Source organism: Sus scrofa, chromosome 10 (assembly GCF_000003025.6).
Source record: "Sus scrofa isolate TJ Tabasco breed Duroc chromosome 10, Sscrofa11.1, whole genome shotgun sequence".
NCBI classification, from domain to species: domain Eukaryota; kingdom Metazoa; phylum Chordata; class Mammalia; order Artiodactyla; family Suidae; genus Sus; species Sus scrofa.
In genome coordinates, this window is record NC_010452.4 from 6,893,467 (window position 1) to 6,912,124 (window position 18,658).

The 18,658-nt window shown below is 43.0% G+C and overlaps 1 protein-coding gene across 25 annotated transcripts in view; it reads right to left on the minus strand.

The window, feature by feature from the left end:
* ESRRG (estrogen related receptor gamma) overlaps positions 1–18,658 on the minus strand; it is a 660,805-nt gene that overhangs the window by 182,852 nt on the left and 459,295 nt on the right. For 24 of the 25 annotated variants that reach the window (XM_021064111.1, XM_021064112.1, XM_021064110.1 and 21 more), the window contains one exon: positions 5,954–6,369. In XM_021064111.1, coding sequence (XP_020919770.1) covers positions 5,954–6,369 — 416 coding nt within the window. Of the gene's footprint in view, positions 1–5,953; positions 6,370–15,511; positions 15,817–18,658 lie in introns of those variants that run through there. The other variant, XM_021064123.1, reaches the window with a different exon arrangement.

An 18,658-nucleotide genomic window follows, 5' to 3' on the forward strand; every position in this document is an offset into this window, starting at 1 on the left:
AAAACCAGTCCAATGTCCATTCAGCCCACCTAACGCCTGCTACTCTAAAAGGGCGCAAGTGTGAAGAATGGCTAGAGAGAGAGGGTTTACCGTCAGAACAAAAGGGCAGTTGTGAGCTGCGAGGTTACAGGTCCTTCTGATGCAGCACCAAGGGACACCTCATTGTCCTAGAGTATTTGAAGCACCCAGTGCTTGAGTCTCCCAACCCAGTGCCAATATCAACCCAAGTTAATAATTTGTGGAGCCCTCACTACGACACTGACATTCTCTCACTTCAGCCTTGCCCCCCGGGAACGGGAGGCACAGAGAAGGATGGCCTCTCAGCAGGGAAGTGGCTGAGACGTGGACCTGGTTTTCTATGAATCCCAAACCCAGGCTAGAATGAATATCTTAAAAAAAAAAACACTACTCTTAAAATATAAAACTGGAGTTCCCGTCGTGGCCCAGTGATTAACGAATCCGACTAGGAACCATGAGGTTGCCGGTTCAATCCCTGGCCTTGCTCAGTGGGTTAAGGATCTGGGGTTGCCATGAGCTGTGGTGTCGGTTGCAGACGCGGCTCAGATCCCTCGTTGCTGTGGCTCTGGTGTAGGCCAGTGGCTACAGCTTGATTAGACCCCTAGCCTGGGAATCTCCACATGCCGAGGCAGCAGCCCTAGAAAAGGCAAAAGGACAAACAAACAAATAAATATACATAAACAAATATATATATAATTTCCTCTTTTCAAAAGGGGGAGGGGGAATGCCTTATCTTTAGCAGAAGCATAAGCAGTTAAAATGGTTATGTTGACTCTCTCTGTATATATATATATTATATATATAAACATACACATATACTTAATTTATTTTCCCTATTCTTTTTCTTTTTTGTCTTTCTGTCTTTTCTAGGGCCACACCTGCAGCATATGGAGGTTCCCGGGCTAGGTATCCAATCGGACCTGTTGTGCTGGTCTACGCCAGAGCACAGCAACGCAGGATCTGAACCGCATCTGCAACCTACACCACAGCTCTCGGCAACGTGGGATCATTAACCCACTGAGCAAGGCCAGGGATCGAACCCGCAACCTCATGGTTCCCACTCGGATTCATTAACCACTGCGCCATGACAGGAACTCCATCCATATTCTTACATAGAAATAAAAGCTTCAGGGGTGTTTTGTGAATTAAATAATGAAATACATATTGACTCTGAGGGGGAGGGTATAAGGATATTTTCCTCCTCTTACCTCCTTAACAAGAGTCCAGGGGAAATTCTTAATGAGAAGGTACAAAAATAAAACCACAAATATTTCCACTCGTTTCTGAATTGAGGCCAAAACCAGAATTAGAAAAAAAAAAATCAGAATAACTATTTCACACACACAAATTAAGCAGCCTAGAAAATGACAATGAAATCATTGCGGCCAATGTAACCCTTTGGGATGACAGAACTGTCAAAATCCTCTGAAAAGCTGTTGGTCAGCCAAATAAATAAATAAATAAATAAATAAAATAAAATAAAGAAAAAGAAAAAGGAAAAAGAAACAAACAAACACCTTCCAAAACTTTGACTTTTACCTAAGCTCTGACCTCATTCAATAGTTTTCCAATGATAACGTGGAAACAGTCAATAAATAAAATATGACTTTCTGGTTGACTTTCACTGAAATCTATGATTAATTGCCTTTCCAACCAGAATACCACATTCAGCTTGAAAAGAACAATTCTCATTACTTTTAAGATGTGCTCTGGATATATGTTCTTTTGGCTCTAAATTTAAGAAGTATTTGTCCAATGTTAAAAATGTATTACCTATTGGATAACCAGTCTTGAAAATATTGCAAGAAACGAAAATTCTAAAGAAGCAATATTCCCTGCGGCTATGGCTTCGAGCTCCCCTTCTTCAAGTCGATGAGACCAAACCTGGAAGCCACACTTTATAATATCTCGACCGTAAGGGGTGGTGAGACGTAGAAAGACTGAAACAAGTCTTATCCTTTCTCATTCTCCAGAGAGCTCTCCGGGAGGGAAGGGAGAAGGACAGCTGGGCTGCAAGGCCCCCTCAAGGCGTGAGAATGAATTCCTTGGTCTCTTCAGCATCCAATAAGCATCTATGATGATACAGTAGACTCGGGCCACTGTCAGCATCTTCGGAGTTGAATCGCCATCACTGTGTGGCCACAGAAAGGAAGGGGCTGTTCCAATCTCCCTCACCATCGCCACCCTAATTATTACATTATACTTTCACAATTTAATCCCTTTATTTGCCTCACTGCCTTTTTGGGGCTAAGTAAGCACCACGGGGTGATGCCTGCTGATGAAGCTAGCAGGGTAGCCGTCCTGAGTGCTGCCCAGCTGCCAGCTACACACACAGCCAGGCGGGCAAGCCCAGAGTGCTAATCTGGACAGTGACATCTCTGTCTCCTGCTCAACATCCTTGAAAGTTGCTCTCTCCAATATGGAGTAAAACTGAGCACTCTACATCAATGCCAAGAATCACCCTGTGATTCGCTCTGTTAAGCTTTTGGTGGCATTTCAGCATCCTAAGGAAGAATCGGGCAGAGAATTCCGATTGTTCTAGTCCAGTGATTGCTCAGTAAGTAACCACTGCATAGCTATAGGATAGGATTCAACAAACAAACAATTGTCAAGAAATGTTTTCACATAGTTATTCTATCTTTAGAAAACACACCAAAGGCCAAGGAATTTAATCTCCCCCACCTCCCCCAAATCTGGTGTTCCCTCAAGGCAGGAGGCTTTTATAGGACTTCACCGCAATCCACAAACCTCTGGGAACCGAGCTTTCATAAAATGCTAAGCTGAAACTCCAGCCGCCCTGCTGCCAGGCACACAGTAGGTTCTTAGTCAATATTTGTTGAGTACATGGAAGTGACTGTCATACTGAGAACCTCTGGCTTCTATCAGTGTACACGGTATTTGCGAATTTATCCCCAAACACTCCCTTATCTTTGTGTTGTTGGACCCCTGAGCTGTGCAAATTTAACACAATCAAATTACTAAGTTTAAATTTCACACACTCTGTAGCACTGTATTTTTCTTTCTTTCTTTTCTTTTCTCTTTTTTTTTTTTGTCTTTTTAGGGCCACACCCATGGCCTATGGAGGTTCCCAGGCTAGGGGTCGAATCGGAGCTGTAGCCGCCAACCTATGCCAGAGCCACAGCAACGCGGGATCCCAGCTGCATCTGTGACCTACACCACAGCTCACAGCAACGCCAGATCCCTAATCCCCTGAGTGAGGCCAGGGATTGAACCTGCAACCTCATGGTTCCCAGTCGGATACATCAACCACTGAGCCACAACGGGAACTCCTGTAGCACTGTATTCTAATACTGTTGGACACTGGCTGATAAGAACCCAAAGATATGAGGTGTGTTTTCATTTCCAAGGTTTGCAATCTAGTAAACAGGTCGAAGAGGTATTTTCAAAGGCCCCAAAGTGAAAAGAAGCTTCACGTATGACCCAACATGGTTTTCACTTACTTTACATGTCATTTGGTATTTCTTTTTATCCATAAGCATTCCTTGAGGTAGGTATTAACGCCTTCCGTTAACAGATGAGAATAAAGAAAATGAAGATGCAGTGGATGAAGGATTTTTGTAAGAAAATGCTAATAAAATATGGCCATGATGATCCATTAAATAGGAAGATACAGTGACTAAAATATTTAGCTAACTCAAAAATATTCCATTCTAACTTGGCTTGTATTCTTCAGTGAAAACTGTGAAAGGCTGTGAAAATGTTTAAATATCCACTCTATTATGTAAGAGTTACGAGATCTTGAAAAACCACGCACTTTAACTCTTTAAGTGTGTATTCATCAGCCATACACCAAGGATGCTCTTATGCAACAGACCACAAAAAGCAAGTGGAAGATGGAGCGACCTATTCCTGCTAAGCACAGTCATGGCCACCTTCAGAGTAACTGGGTGAGGGGACCTGCCCTCCGCCCATTCTTAAAAGGGTAGAATAAAACTCTCTGTGCCATAATGGGCTTTAGAGTCATCTTTGGTAAAAAATATTTAGAAGGATTAGGGTTTAGCACACACATCATCTCCTTGGCACTTTAAAAACCAGTAGCACGTCGCGAAGTTATTAAACTCATGTCAGTTACGCCCAACAAGGGACCACGAGATGACAGTGGAGGGGTGTCGGTGGTTAACCGGCAGCAACACGGTCCTAGAGCTGTGGTTCTCCAACCGGGATGCATCAGAGTCACCCGCAGGCCGCAGCCAAAGCACGGGGGCCCTCCCCAGGGATCCTGATTGAGGTCCTCTGGGAGGCGGCCTGGGGATCTGCATTTCTCACACGTTTCCAGGGCAGGCTGATATTGCTGGTCCAGCGCCCCGCACCCTGAGAAGCTCTGTCACAGATCAAAGTGCAGTGCAGTGGTTCTTAACCTGGGCCTTACAGGGAGCATCAGCTAGGAAGCTCTCAAAAATCCCTGCTTGCCCTGGCTCCACCCAAGGCCAGTTAATTCTGCACTTGGGGAAATGAGCCCTGGCTTCAGTATTTTTGTTTAAGTCTCCACGTGACTCCAGGGAGCTCCAAGGTTGAGAACCACTGATAAGTGGGAAGACACGCTTGTCCCCATAACTGGTTGTTAAGAAGATACATCTTGTCAACCACGGAGCAAAGGGAATCACCAGTGTGCTGAGGGGCCTCAAGAAACAATGATCCTTTCTTTCCTCTATTCTCTTCAAATGCATATCACAAAGGATCTAAATAAATGAAGAAGAAGGGCCTACACTGACAGCTTGGAAAACTAGCTTGTTTTGTATTTGTGGATTCCTAGTTCAAGGGGTCCCCCATTTTTTGGTGGAAAATAATATCTATAAAGGTTTGGGTATGTCTTATATATGCTAGAGGTGTATTTTTTTTTTTTCTTTTGGCCATGCTCGCAGCATGCAGAAATTCCTGGGCTAGAGATCAAACCCATGCCATAGCAGTAACCCAAGCCACAGCAGTGACAACACCAGGTCCTTAACCCACTGCACCACCAGGGAACTCCTGGAGTCCTATTTTATAACTTGGTATAATTTGGAAGCATTTTAAAATTCAAACTCATTAAAAAGGTGGGGAAAATCTATCCAACCACAGGGAAAGAAGGAAGCTTGCAGAAAATTAAATTTGTCAAAGTGTAGATGATTCTCAAAGTGTAGTCTCTGGATCAGCAGCAGCAGCATCTAGGAATTTGTCAGAAATAAAAGTTTTCAGGAGTTCCCTTCGCGGCTCAGCGGTTAACAAACCCGACTAGGATCCATGAGGATACAGATTCGATCCCTGGCCTTGTTCAGTGGGTTAAGGATCTGGTGTTGCCGTGAGCTGTGGTGTAGGCCAGCAGCTGCAGCTCTGATTCGACCCCTAGCCTGGGAACTTCCTTATGCCGTGGGTGTGACCCTAAAAAGCAAAAAAAAAAAAAAAAAAAAAAAAAAAAAAGAAAGAAAATACAAAAGAAATATGTTTTCAGACCCTACTCAAGACAGATCTAATGAGTCAGAAGCTTTGGGAGTGTGGTCCGGTGATCTGGATTTTTACAGGACTTCTAGGTGGTTTTGATGCATACCCCAGTTTGAAAGCCATAGATCTAAAATATTTATTATTTTAGCTATAAGAAGAACGGAAAAGGTAAAAGCAATAGTCATCCTATGTTTATAGGTTCAAATGCTATTCAGACTCCTATTGCATTAAGAGCAGCTGTGCTCTTTTAAACTCCGCCCAAAGCTTACATCATTCTATCATTAGAGCTTGAAAGTAAAAGTGGAATTGATAGGGGGCTTATAGGGTGGAGTGGAGTTTATCCTACAAATCCTCCACTATCAATTTTAATCTATATCTCTTTTGCACTCAAGATAGAATCGGGAATGCAAGACTTGACTAACAAGGATAAGAAGGAAGAAAACCAATCCACCAACCAACCATCCCGTGATGCTGGAGGAGGGGGTCGGTAACTCACCTTGAATCGTCCTCTTGAAGAACGCCTTGCAGGCTTCACAGGATGCTACCCCATAGTGGTACCCAGACGCGATGTCGCCACACACTAAACACAGTCTCTTGGGCATCGAGTTGAGCATGTATTCGCACTTGGTCTGGGGGTCTTCCACGATGGTGCTGGAGCAGTCATCATACAGTTTCCTGACAGGCCCACTGCCTCCGAGGATAGGAGCAGAAGGGTAGAGAGGTGGCGAGTCAAGTCCGTTCTGATGGCCATTCATGGTTGAACTGTAGCTCCCACTGGCGTCTGAAGAGCCGCCTGGGCTGTGGTGGTTCACGCTGTCCGTCAGGGAGGCCGGGCTGGAGGGTTCCGTCTTGATGAAGGACGAACAGCTGGAGTCAATGTGTCGGTCTTTGTTGGACATTCTGCAGAGAAGCCTGAGGTTGACGGGAGATACAAACAGAGAGAGAGAGAGAAGAAGAGGGTCAGACGCGGAGACCAAAAGAGGTGGAGACCAAGAGAACGTGGAACCATGCAGTGAAAGGCAAGGCTGAAGCAGAAAAGAAAGTGAAGAACCCAGATGTTAACGACCTGGCTCTAGAGATGCTACCCAAGGGCTAGGGACTGAGATCATTCATTCTTGAGTCAATATCTCTCCTTCTACAAGACAGTAATCAGCATGAGGCGTGACAGGGCCACACACAAAAGCCCTAAAGGGTTGAGTCCCTTTTATTTTGCCTTTCTCTTGGAGAACCACTCTCAATATCTAAATCAACTCTCTAGATTTATCCATTTAAATATCTAAATTTATCCCCAGAAGAGGAGGGATTTGCAAAGTCCATATCATTGCTCAGATGATGTGTATTTTCACTCTTCTCTTCCATTTTTTGAAGTTGCAATCATTTTTATTAGGAGTAGAATCAAACTTTTCAAGACCAAACGGATGAGGCCTCGGCTCTGTAATTACTGCTTGTCAGCACGCTCCCGTAAGCATAACTGGAGTCGTTTATTGATCTAAGACACACAGGGAATATATCCTCACTCGTTTTGCTTCTTTATTTTCAATTGCTCTGTTGCCTAGACATTTAGCGATATAGAAAGACATTGAGGATAAAATTCTAGCCAATATTTAAGGATTATTTCCTAGAGCCCACAAAACAGTGAAATGATCTCTAGCATCAATTAATGAATACAAACATGTGTTTGTGTGTGTGTGTGTGTGTGTGTGTGTGCGTGTGTGCAGGTGTGTTTTGCCCAAGTGGAAGAAGTGAATCAGTGCAAGCCATCTTAACCTTCGAGACACCTGTGCATCCATAATTTGGGTATTTTATATTCAGCAAAGGAAGGATATATCAAATTTTGTCCTGAAACAAGTGAGATTTGTGATGATGTCTTTTTCTTCCCTGCCTTTGGTCTTTGAACATCATACCTCTTAAAAGGAAATACAAAGCATTTAAGCTGACAAACTCTCTCTCTTATCTAGAAGAAAAAGACTGCCACCTCTCTTTCTCTGTCGGACTCATAAGTGACTCCATTTCTCAAGAGGTAATTAGATGAAAAGATATAATTGGTCCTATTTTCCTTCCGGTTAGCCCTAGTGCAAAACCCCTTTTAGCCAAGTCTCTAAGACTTCTGAGAGCCCACTATAGAGAGAAGAGGTGACAGTTGGAGAAAGGAACTTAGATAATTGCTTCCCAGTGGAAAGCTGATTTATGGGAACCCCACAGGGTCATGGTCATTCACAAGAATTTGGGGGAGTAACCCCAGAAGCACCAAAGAGATGCAATTATCTCTTTCCCTATAAATCTAATGCTATTTTATCATTGCGCAAATTTCAGGTGCTCCTCCCAGCTCCTCTCCCCCCACCCCACACTGTTCTGTGACTTTAAAACGAAGAAAAATACGAAATTTCCATCAGGGAGTATTCACTGGGCGGTTCCAAAAAGGTGGTTGCAAGAGCCGAGCAGAGCACCGAGAGCAAGAATTTGCCTCCTTCCTACCCAACACATTTCAAGCTGGAAGTTCTGCGTGCTTTCTCGAGCAAAAGCAATCTCAGGGCTGCAGAGAGCACCCAGGAAGGCAACATCCACAAAAATATCTGCTTGCTTTCGCCCACCCACGCTGTTGTCCTTTCCTCAAGAACTTAGCGAAAGAAAAAGCATCGCCTTGGCCCGCTTGAACCAGGCGTCCGCTCCCTCTTGCATCTGCTGCCTTGTCCCCGTCACTGTTAATGAGCGTTGTAATTAATAGATCGCTCTCCTTGTCTCCCGGCTTGCACTCCGGGCGAAGCACTTTTCCTCAAGTCAACGTTTGAAAGAAAGCGGGTCGGCCCTGACTTACGGCAGCCCTGCGAATTCCTTTTAATTTAGAGCACTTACCCCACCACTTCCCTTATTACCTTATAATTACTGGACTGCTCGCACATACATTATGATCTGAGACTACAGTTAGAAGTTATTAGGGTACTAAAACACGCTTGCTCCCCTCGCCCCTCTCTGGCACTGAATTTCTCACAGCCATGACAATTAACTCTTTAGCCATCTGCCCATGAAGCATCACTTCTGAATTAGTTTTTTCTTTCCCAGGGAGAGTTGCTTTGAGCTGCTGGATTGCAAAACCCAGGAGGCCTTTCTCTCTCTCACTTTGCTTACACGGTCCACGGTCCATTTTAGCCCAATTTGCCTTCCCTCAGGCTTTCTCTCATGGTTTTCTGAAACCTACAGAACAGTTTTGTTTTGTTTTGTTTTGTTTTGTTTTGTTTTGCCACACCCATGGCATAGGGAAGGTCCTGGGCAGGGGTTGAACCCGAGCCACAGCAGTGACCTGAGCCACTGCAGTGATGCTGGATCCTTAACCCATCATGCCACAAGGAAACTCCAAAAATCTGCAGGACTCTTGACTGAGAAACAAGCCCAGGAATCATCCTCCTACTTAGGAAAGGGTTATTTTGCAATGTCACCAAAATATTTACGTGTCAGATGCATGTTATAAAGGTCTCTGAAAAACTGGTGCCTCCAGCCAGCTGTTCCTCCAAAATCGCAGGCCCCAATGTGGCAGTATTCTGGATGGAAGCAAGAAAGTTCAAGAAGTTCAACTGGTCAGGCACGCCTCTGGACGGTGGCCCTCTCTCCCCTACACGAGTCTGGCCGCTGTAACCATGCATGAACCTGAGCTGCTGGGTTTGTGCTGTTTATTCCCGGACTCGAATGCTCCTTAATGAATATCTTTGGCGCAGCGGAAATACTAATAGAATTGCCATTTATCAAGTACTTAGTACCTATGCCAGGCAATGACCTGAGCCCTTGACAAGTATTACCTCATTTAACTGCCAAGATAATCTTGTGAGGGAGGTATTTACTACTCTTTGGGAAACAGAGTTGGAGACATCAGACAATTTCCTGAAAGTCATACAGCTTGGAAGTGGGAGATCTGAACTCAGGACTGAATCCAAAGTCCAGTGCAGAAAAGTCTTGAAGCCAGTAGAGGGGTTTTTTAAGGTGTTCACCGATTTTTTTTGTTTTTTTTGGTAATAGTCACACCAGGAGGAGTAGGGATGACACACACAGGGACTCTATGACATTCATGCTCACCCAGGAGTGGAAAAGTGGCTGCAGGGGCCACCCCACTGGCTACAGGGCTGCCCCTTTGAGTCTCTCTCCCCAGGGTGTGGAGTGACGCCTAAACAGAATCTGAAAGAACGCAGTTGTCTCCTAATTACTACTTAGCTCATTACACAGAACACTTCCTAGACACCATTGCATTATACCCTAAAACTACAGCAGGTCTTAATTCTCTGCCTCTCTGTCTCTGAAATTCTACAGCTCTATTATTCAAGCCTGAAATATTCACAACTATCTATAAATTCAATTGTCAGCTGGTGGGTTTTATTCTAGACTTCGCTTCAATCTAAAATTAGAGGCACTAAAATTCACATTAACTCTAAGAGGAATGTAGTGAATAAGACTTTATTTCAAAAGAACACCTTTTTGTCAGAAAGAGCCGTTTTCAAGATGATGGCTTTATCTGGAGCCAAAGAGAATAAGCCCAATTCCACACTGTGCGTTAAGGCAGAAATCTTCGGTCACGTTGGATTAATAAAAATCTAAATTTAGTGAAGAATGATGAACAGAAATAACATGTGTTGGAAAAAAGGTGGGAAATATTTATTTTAAAGCCTTCGGAGAGTGGCTTTTATTGTATTATTTTAAGAGCAATGATGAGAGGCACAAGAGAGAAAGACAAGCAACTCTCCAAAACCCTCCTCTGGGTGAACACTCTGAGAATAAACTAGAGGGAGAAATAACCATGTCGAGAATAACATGTTAGTTTCTGCAGAAGAAACTAAATTTGAGGCATGTGACAGCATTCTAAAACCAGGGATATTTTAGCGCTTTAGAAAGCATTTTCAACACAGTTTGAGTACAGCCTTTTCTATAGTCCATATATATTCTACACACACTTTATGTATATTTTATAGTACATATATATACTCTCTCTATATTATATGTATACTATATAGCATATACTCTATATAGTCTACATATTTCATATATAGTATATATATATATATACAATATATTACATGTACACCAGTATATATAGTGATATGTTCTATGTACACTATATTACATACATAGTATATACTCTCTATATTGCATGTATCATATATAGTATGTGTATTATTTATAGTATATTTATATTCTGATGGTTATGCTTCAACATAGAAACTTGTTCAGCCTTGCCTAAGGGTCGGCTAAAGTAAAACTTATCTTTGGTGTTAGATACCAATGATGAGATACATAACGTTTCTTGCTTGCTGGATTATTTGAAAATGTAATTTTTCAAAGTTAATTAACTGTGTCTATGTGTGCATGTGTCGGGAGAAAGCGAGATAGAAAAAAAATAAGAATGAATTAAAGCTGCTGCTGTAGGGAAATAAGATAATCTGTAAGTTAATATTCAATTTATATTATAACCATCAAGCTCAACCGTTTTCAGAGATGCTATCTAGATCCAGGTGAAAGGATGGCTCTGAATTTTGGGGCAATGCAGAGAGGTCCAGGATCATCTACGTTCCCCAGAAGGATCTTAACCTCGATCCCATGGGCTTATATATGACTATATATTACTAACCCTTTCACCAAAATATAGGTTCTTAACAAGCAGTTCTGTTTCACCCTTTGAATTTTATACCAAACTTGAATTCATTCGCTACTTTATCTCCCTCCTAAAAAATGGAGCCCAGGCACGGCTCTTTCATGGCCTGATTGCTACACCAAGGCAAGAGTTTTTTGAAACTTGTATCATACCTATTTCAGTGGGAGACACCTTAACAGGCTAAAGAAAAGACAACTCAACAAACAGCTCACTGTTTTATCTTCTTCCTTGTCCTCCTTAAGGGCCCGAAGAGGTATCCATCGTCCTTACACATTCCAAACACCTTACCAATTTATATCCCCAATTTTTATATAACAAGAGTGAAGCCAGCAAACTTGCACGTTTGCAAATACAAAGAGAGAAAGAGGAGAAAGGAAAGGGGAGAGGGAGAGAGTCCGCAGTTCTCCTACTAAATCATACAATTTCAGGGTTGGAAAGGAAAGTTGTCGTCTCATCACCAATCACTGACCTCTTCAACATGGGAACGAATCGATAAGGACTGGCTGGTTTCATACCTTCTGAAATCACCAGACTGAATATGTAAGTATTTTTCTTTCAAAGAATGAGAAGACGCTTTTACTCGCCTATAGGTTTCCGGTTTTGTTGTACGACTGCTTTTGGAAGAAAACCTCCAAGATGAAGGCTGCAGCTCCCCGAGGCCCAGGCTTCAAAGCCCCTGACCCCAGCATCCCTCTGGCAGTCTGAGTTACAACTTCAAGCACGCATGCCACTTTACAATGAGCTTTTTTTTTTTTTTTTTTCTTCTTCCTGCTTCAACTAATTGCGCTCTTGTAAAGTGGCAAAATGTGAATCACTTAGTAACAAAATGGGCACCAGCTGCTATTGTCAGAGGATGGTGATGCGCCGAGAAAGCAACCGCACCAAGTGTCATGTCAGAAATCAACGGTGCAACGTGTGATTTGAGAAAACATGACTACTTTACAGAGACAGGGTGTCATTATGGCATCACAGTAATACGCTGCTTTGACAACTGCTGGCTCTAACATATCATCATTGCATTAAGGTACACTGGCTTAGTTGGGGAAGGAAGAGAAAGGATTTTTTCTTTTAATAAGAAATATCTTCAGGTCTGCCTGGTTAACCTAAGGGAGGGAGAGCATTACCTGGAAAGAAGGCAGTGTAAATCCCGACCCAGGTGCTCAGAAAGACTAAAGCACATGTGCACATGTGCACACACACTTGCAGATAAGTTTAGGTTTTTCTTTAAGAAATGTTGAGGTCCATCCAGCGGAACAGACGTCTGCACATGGATCACAAGGATTTAGCAATGCCGCTCGCTTCTTGATTCTTGGAACCAATACCTTGTGCACTTAGTCTAAGAGACTCTTTTAACTTATTCCACCAAGAGCAAGGGTGAGCAGACAGCTCCCCACAAAGCTGGTGCTGCCAAGGGATGCTCCGTTGTGTGGGGACAAGGGGCAAGCTCCTTAAAATAATAAAATAAATAAAACAACCTCTCTCTCAGCTGAAAGCTTCCCAATTCTAGAAAAGGCTGAGTGCTACACCAAGCAAAGAAATTTAGCGGGAGGCGTGTCACTCATTTCCCACCAGTAAGCACTCCAGGAATATAACTTCATACCTGTGACAAAACCATGACCAGGAGGGACCTGTCTGAAACCCATCTGCTTTTAGGGCTCCAGGGTTCAATGACCTTTTTTTAATTCATTTTGCTCTGAAATGTGGTTGGTTGATTCTCTTGATATGATCACCAAAATCCTACGTCCTGCTCCCCCTCAGTCCCAGGCAAACCAGGATGGACGACCATCTGATCCGACACCACGGACAGACCTATAGACCTTATGCCTCCACTGTTGCTGGGAAACCTAAAGCAAAGGAAGGAAATGGGTTATATTAATTTTCAACAAAGACTAAATGCACTATTAAGACTGGGGATGTTCTAAGCACGTGTGTGTTACAAAGGGCCTGCAAGGCCACCCCATGCCCATCTCACGGTGCCATTCTAGCCAAAAGACCCGCCGATCACTCCATTAAGTTATCCAGACTCTTTAAGATGTACGAGACTGCAATTGCTTCAGAGTATTGCCAGGTGATTTCTGATGCTTCCTGGTTGATAAACTTTATTAATGGGAAGAGAAACGGTCCTGTGACACCACAAGGTGTTGCTCATTATGGTTGTTGACACTTTCTGTATTTAAGGATTCGATCTGATGCAGGGGGGCTCGGTAGCGCAATTTATCCTTAGCTTGTTTTCTTGGACCTATTTCAATCTGGGGGTGCGCATCCCTGGTTTATAGCGCCAAATACAGTAAGTGAGCTACTGGCAAATCAATAAAACTGTTACATGCATAATAATGCTGGGTAATTGCATACATGATGTTTTGCATAATTAACTGTCCCAGCTTTTCTTTAATAGAATGGGCACTCATGTAATATAGAGCAGCTATAAGTCTATAAAATATACACAGTTTATAGGAACCAGGATTCTGCTGAAAACTCAGGCTAATCATCTATGTCGGCTGTGAAGGGAGAGCGCGCTCCTCCACTGCCAAGTCCAAATCAATTCTTATGACATTACTTTATAACTAACATGATATTTAACTGATGATGGCTATTAGCTGTTATACAGATTGCATTCAAGCACTGTAACAGTAGGGGGAAAAATACCATTTAGTTTAAACAAACTTCTGCCATGTAATCAATATTATTGAGGCAAATTAAGTGTTTTAACAAGTGTGTATATCTGCCCTAATGCAGTTTAATTAACTATATTCTCACTACTGCCCAACTCCAGGACACCCCTGGATGCCTGGAGAAGAAATGCCCAGTCAGAAACTTAGATGCACAACAGATGCAAAACCAGCATTTTCTTCCAATCCTAAGAAGATTTCTTTCTTTACACAAGTGACTCTTCTGGGACCAAAAGGGCTTTAGAATCATGCACCTGACCTCTTGATGCAGGCAAAGCCCAAATGTTGACCAGATCACTATGCCCTGGGGAGGGGGAGAGTGAAACAGCCCTGGGCTCGGTGGGGACCACTGCCAGAAAGGAAGATTTGTATGGGGTAAGAAACTACCTAAGATAAATCATCAAAATGAAACCTCCGATATATGCTGAATGTAACATTTATTCGGTCTTAGAGATTTACTACCCCATGAGCAGACCTCCTCTGCAGTAAGCTTTCAAGAGGAAAGAAATCGTCTCCTCCTTCTACAAATCTCTGGACTTTCACACAGAAATATGGGTCAATAAAGTTTGCTTGCGTTCAGATAGTTCTGTTTTCAAGCCGTCAAGGAGCACAGGGAAGAGAAAAAGCCAACACAACAGGGGGGCACTAACAGCTAAATGAAGACCTTCTCACGGCATCGCTAGAGGAAAATAAACAGACGTGCAACTCATCCAAAGTCTATGCGCTGATCTTTCCAAATTACAATCGAATATAGATGCTTTACACACACACTCCGGTGACGGAGTTCACAAATCAAATCCGGGTCAATGAAAGCTCAGGCCTGAGTCCTCTCTTCCTGTTCTCCTTGCTACGCTGGAGCAGGAAAGAAGAACGCTATCAGAAGCCCATGGAAGGAAATGTGGAGCTCACTATACTGATGCCACTCTTTACTCATTAAGAAAATGTTTTGCGAAAGCAACCACAACGACCAACAAACCTGGTGCCTCCATAAAGACAGGCTGGTTCCCTTAGAGTGGGAACTCCGCAACCTTCTGGGATGCTGGGTGAGTGACAGTGGCCAGAAAACCTAGCTGCCCTGAGGAGGAATCAGTGTGGAAGGAAAGGTTGCACGGAGCAAACTTGAGACCCCCTGTGTTGGAGGGAGATTCACAAGGACCGCCTCAGATGACAAACTGCATCTTTCCCGGTTGGACGGCAGTTAAACTCTAGACTTTTAACAGCTTCGTCTGCAGTAGTTAACATCTGGATGCAAAGGCAGCTGGTCTGGACGGTCTACCATAGCAGAGGCTACCATTCTCTTCTGGGGGTATCAGGTGTTGTTCAGCTGAATTAGGGTGGGGTGGAGGAGCGGAATCAGCTAATTAGCAATCCTAAAACACCTTCCCCTGTCGCCTTCAAAAAAAAAACATTCATTGAACTAGCTGCCCGAGAAAAGGTGAAGCTAAAACACCCAGGCCAGTATTTGCAAGCAAGAAATAATAACATATATTTAACATATATTTAATTCAAGGCACGGAAATGACTAAGGATTTGTTCCGCAGCAGAATGGGTTTTATAAAAGGGATTAGTCAGCAGTAAGACACCACCCAGCGAAGCCAGTGGGAGCCACCGAGGGGCCGCGAGTTCAGATCGGCAGGACCTGCTCGTGGTTTGTCATTCCAAAGTCCAAAGATGAACACGCAAAGAACAACGTCTTAATCTTATTCGCAATTCTGAAAAACTGAAAAAAAGCGCGATACCACGGTTCCCACACCTTGTCTGTCTTCTCTTCTCCTTTGGCGGGAAACCCCTGTCTTAGCGCTGGAGGGAGGGGCCCAGTGGTTCCAGCTCAGGTGGGATCCGATGCTGTGACCCACGACAGGTCACGACAGACCCTCTGGTCCTCTTCCTCGCTTCTCAAACGCTGCACATGTTTCTAAAATAACTGCTGCCAGTTTTGTTTTGTTTTTTAAACTCTATTTTACTCAAATAAAGCCCACACTGGCCTGTGCCTCAGACGAGAGCTGAGAGCAAGAGCCACTGCATTAAAGCACGCTTCCCCAACTTCCGGTCCCTTGGCGGCCCACCTCCCCAACTTCCGGTCGCTTGGCGGCCACCCCCCCAACTTCCGGTCGCGTGGCGGCCCACCCCCCAACTTCCGGTCGCGTGGCGGCCCACCCCCCCAACTTCCGGGCCCTTGGCTGCTCTTGAAAAACCACGCTCAGCTGAAGGTCCCTTGACAGTGGGCTGGCTGCAAAAGGACAAACAGGGCAGGGGCAATTCCGGGGATCTAGGGAGCTGCTCTTGCTTTTCCCCCAGAAATAGTTCTTTTTGCTCCTTCCGTTTTTTGGTGGGAGGCGCTGGCGGAAAGGGCAATTCGCGGCAATCAGTGTTTAAGTGAATGTTTGTCCCAGTGTGTGACACCACGCTGTCAGCAAGCAGCAGGGAGCCGTGGAGTTGTTACTACATTTGATTTGACTGCCAGTAGGAAGCTTCATTTCTACCAACTGTTAGTTGTTCGCTCAAAGAATCTTCTCTTCATTTCTGGAGTGATTTTTTTTTTAAACCCCCCCCCCCCACTTTTTATTTTCTTGTCCTGGATATGTTGTAAGCCACATGCCACGTGGGTTTTTAAGAGGCGACTTTCCGCTCTTGTCTCCTGAGCTGGTCAGGCCTGAGGGCCTGGCTGTAGAGTCTGCCCAGTGGGTTCAACATTCTAGTCTCTCATTTAGATCCTCTACACTTGAATTCAAATTTCCTAGATCATCACAAGGTCAACACAGATGCAAACTGGTTTGGCCCCACTGTTGTCACATGGTTTTACTGGGTGGGGTTGCCCTTGGCTAATGGAGCAGACATTTTTGCAGCCCTTATCAGCAAAAAAAAAAAAAAAGTACTGTCACTCACCTTTTTGTGCAGTGTTGCTGAAACAACTGCTATTTTGGTGACTGCTTCCAATACCTTTAAACATTGTTCTGATTTGGTAACTTGACTACATCCCCTGAAAGCCTTTCTCTTTCAAAATCATGATTTTGGTCATAAGGATTCTCAAAGAGTGCTCCAACAGCAACTTCTGACAGTGAAAAGCATCTTTAGAAACAACAAAAGCATATGCATGAGTAAAAAGGGTGAGAAAAAAAAAAAAAGAAGAAGGAAAAATCCCTTGGAGATATCACAAAAATTCAGGCTGAATGGAAAAGTAATTAACACTAAAGAGCTAAAACTGTAATTAAGAAAAATTTCATTAAGGGGAGGCAGGTGAGGCTGCTTTCCTAACTGACAAGGTGCTGTGTAAAAATAAAATAGAAGCAGGGTTCGGGGAGTGGAGCAGGAAAGCCATGTCTTTAACCAGATCAAATTCTCGAAATTGGCTGTCAAGACAGGATTGTTGTGATTTATACCCGTCTATCAAGTGCACGAACGGAGAGACCGAGAGAACAGAAGCAGGCTGCTGTCGTTTCCATTCGCAAAGAACCTTTAATTTCCACAGCACCATCTGTTACCAAATCTAATTCACATTCCCCCTTAATCTGGTTTAGTTCCATAATACTAATTCTTCCCCAACCCCTAGGAACACAAACCACCAAAAACAAAACAAAACAAAACAAAACCAAAAAACCAAAACAGCCTTTGGTTCTTGGTGAGTGAGAAATTGAATATTATAGAGTTAAGGTGTTATAGCTCTGGAGACTTAAGCAAAAATTAAACTGTATTCCTGGTAAAGGGATTTGTTTTCAGCCAATGCAGAGATCTGAAAGTGTTCATAGTTGGGAGTGAAAAAAAAAAAAAAAATGCTGATATAAAAGTCGGCCGGGGACATGAAAGCAGAGGTTGTCATAAAATACAATTGTTGTCAAGTTTAGTCACTTTCAGAACTGGCTATAAAATCACTTTGTCATGGTTTTCACATAGAGAAAGCCTGAAATTGTATTTTTGTTAAGGAAACTGAGAGTGATGTATATATTCAGAAAAAGGAGAGAAGGCTAGTTGGGAGTGGGGGCACAACCTGGGAGGGAGGGCAGGATAAAATGGGAGTGGAAAAAAAACCACATATAATTTGAAAGAAAGAGATGTTTGTGGGTAAACACACATTCACTTTTCCCAATCCAAGATTCTCTTAGCACATACATTTGACTCCACAGCACTTGTGCTCTTAGCCAATATAATAACTGGCATTCACAATAATGAGGCTGTGGAGCTATAAAATTATAAAGTGCTTTCTGCATCAGCGAAAGATTAAGCTATGCTCAGTAAAGATTTAGTGTTAAATGTATTTTATTGCTTTCTAACTCTTGAGAAAATTTGTTCTCACTAAAGGCAACTGTACATAAAGATCCACAGGCATACATTACAAAACGAGAAAGTCCTGGGGTGAGAAGTTTTGATTACATGTTTAGTCAACTGGCTCACTACCTACTTTTTTGAACATTAGAAGAATTAGCCTTTTGTTCTCTAAGGCAGTCATAGAGAATACTGGCTGGGTGACGTGACATCAGTTCCTTAGTGTCAGCAAATAATCTATGATCCAAATATTTGTTTTCATAATAGACTTGATCACCACGCATAAATATATTTTCTATAGAAAAGACTTACGGCATGTAAAATCTATCACTGAACTTCCCAGAGTTCACACCCAATTTAAAAATCCTAAGTCTGTTATATTAAGATGCGTATTTTCAGGAAAGAACCTCTCATGTTACCCACAGAATCTTCTGATGAATTAGGTACAGGTATTTTCAAATAGCAACAATTTTTGTGCTGATTTTTAAGAGATGTGGTAGATTACGAAAGAAGATAAATCGTTCGAGACATTGAAATAAACAAGAAAACTTAAGAATAAATATGCTTATAGACACCTGAACATATATATACATTTCCTATAAAAACATGAATGCATGTCCTACCACCAAATAAGTGATTA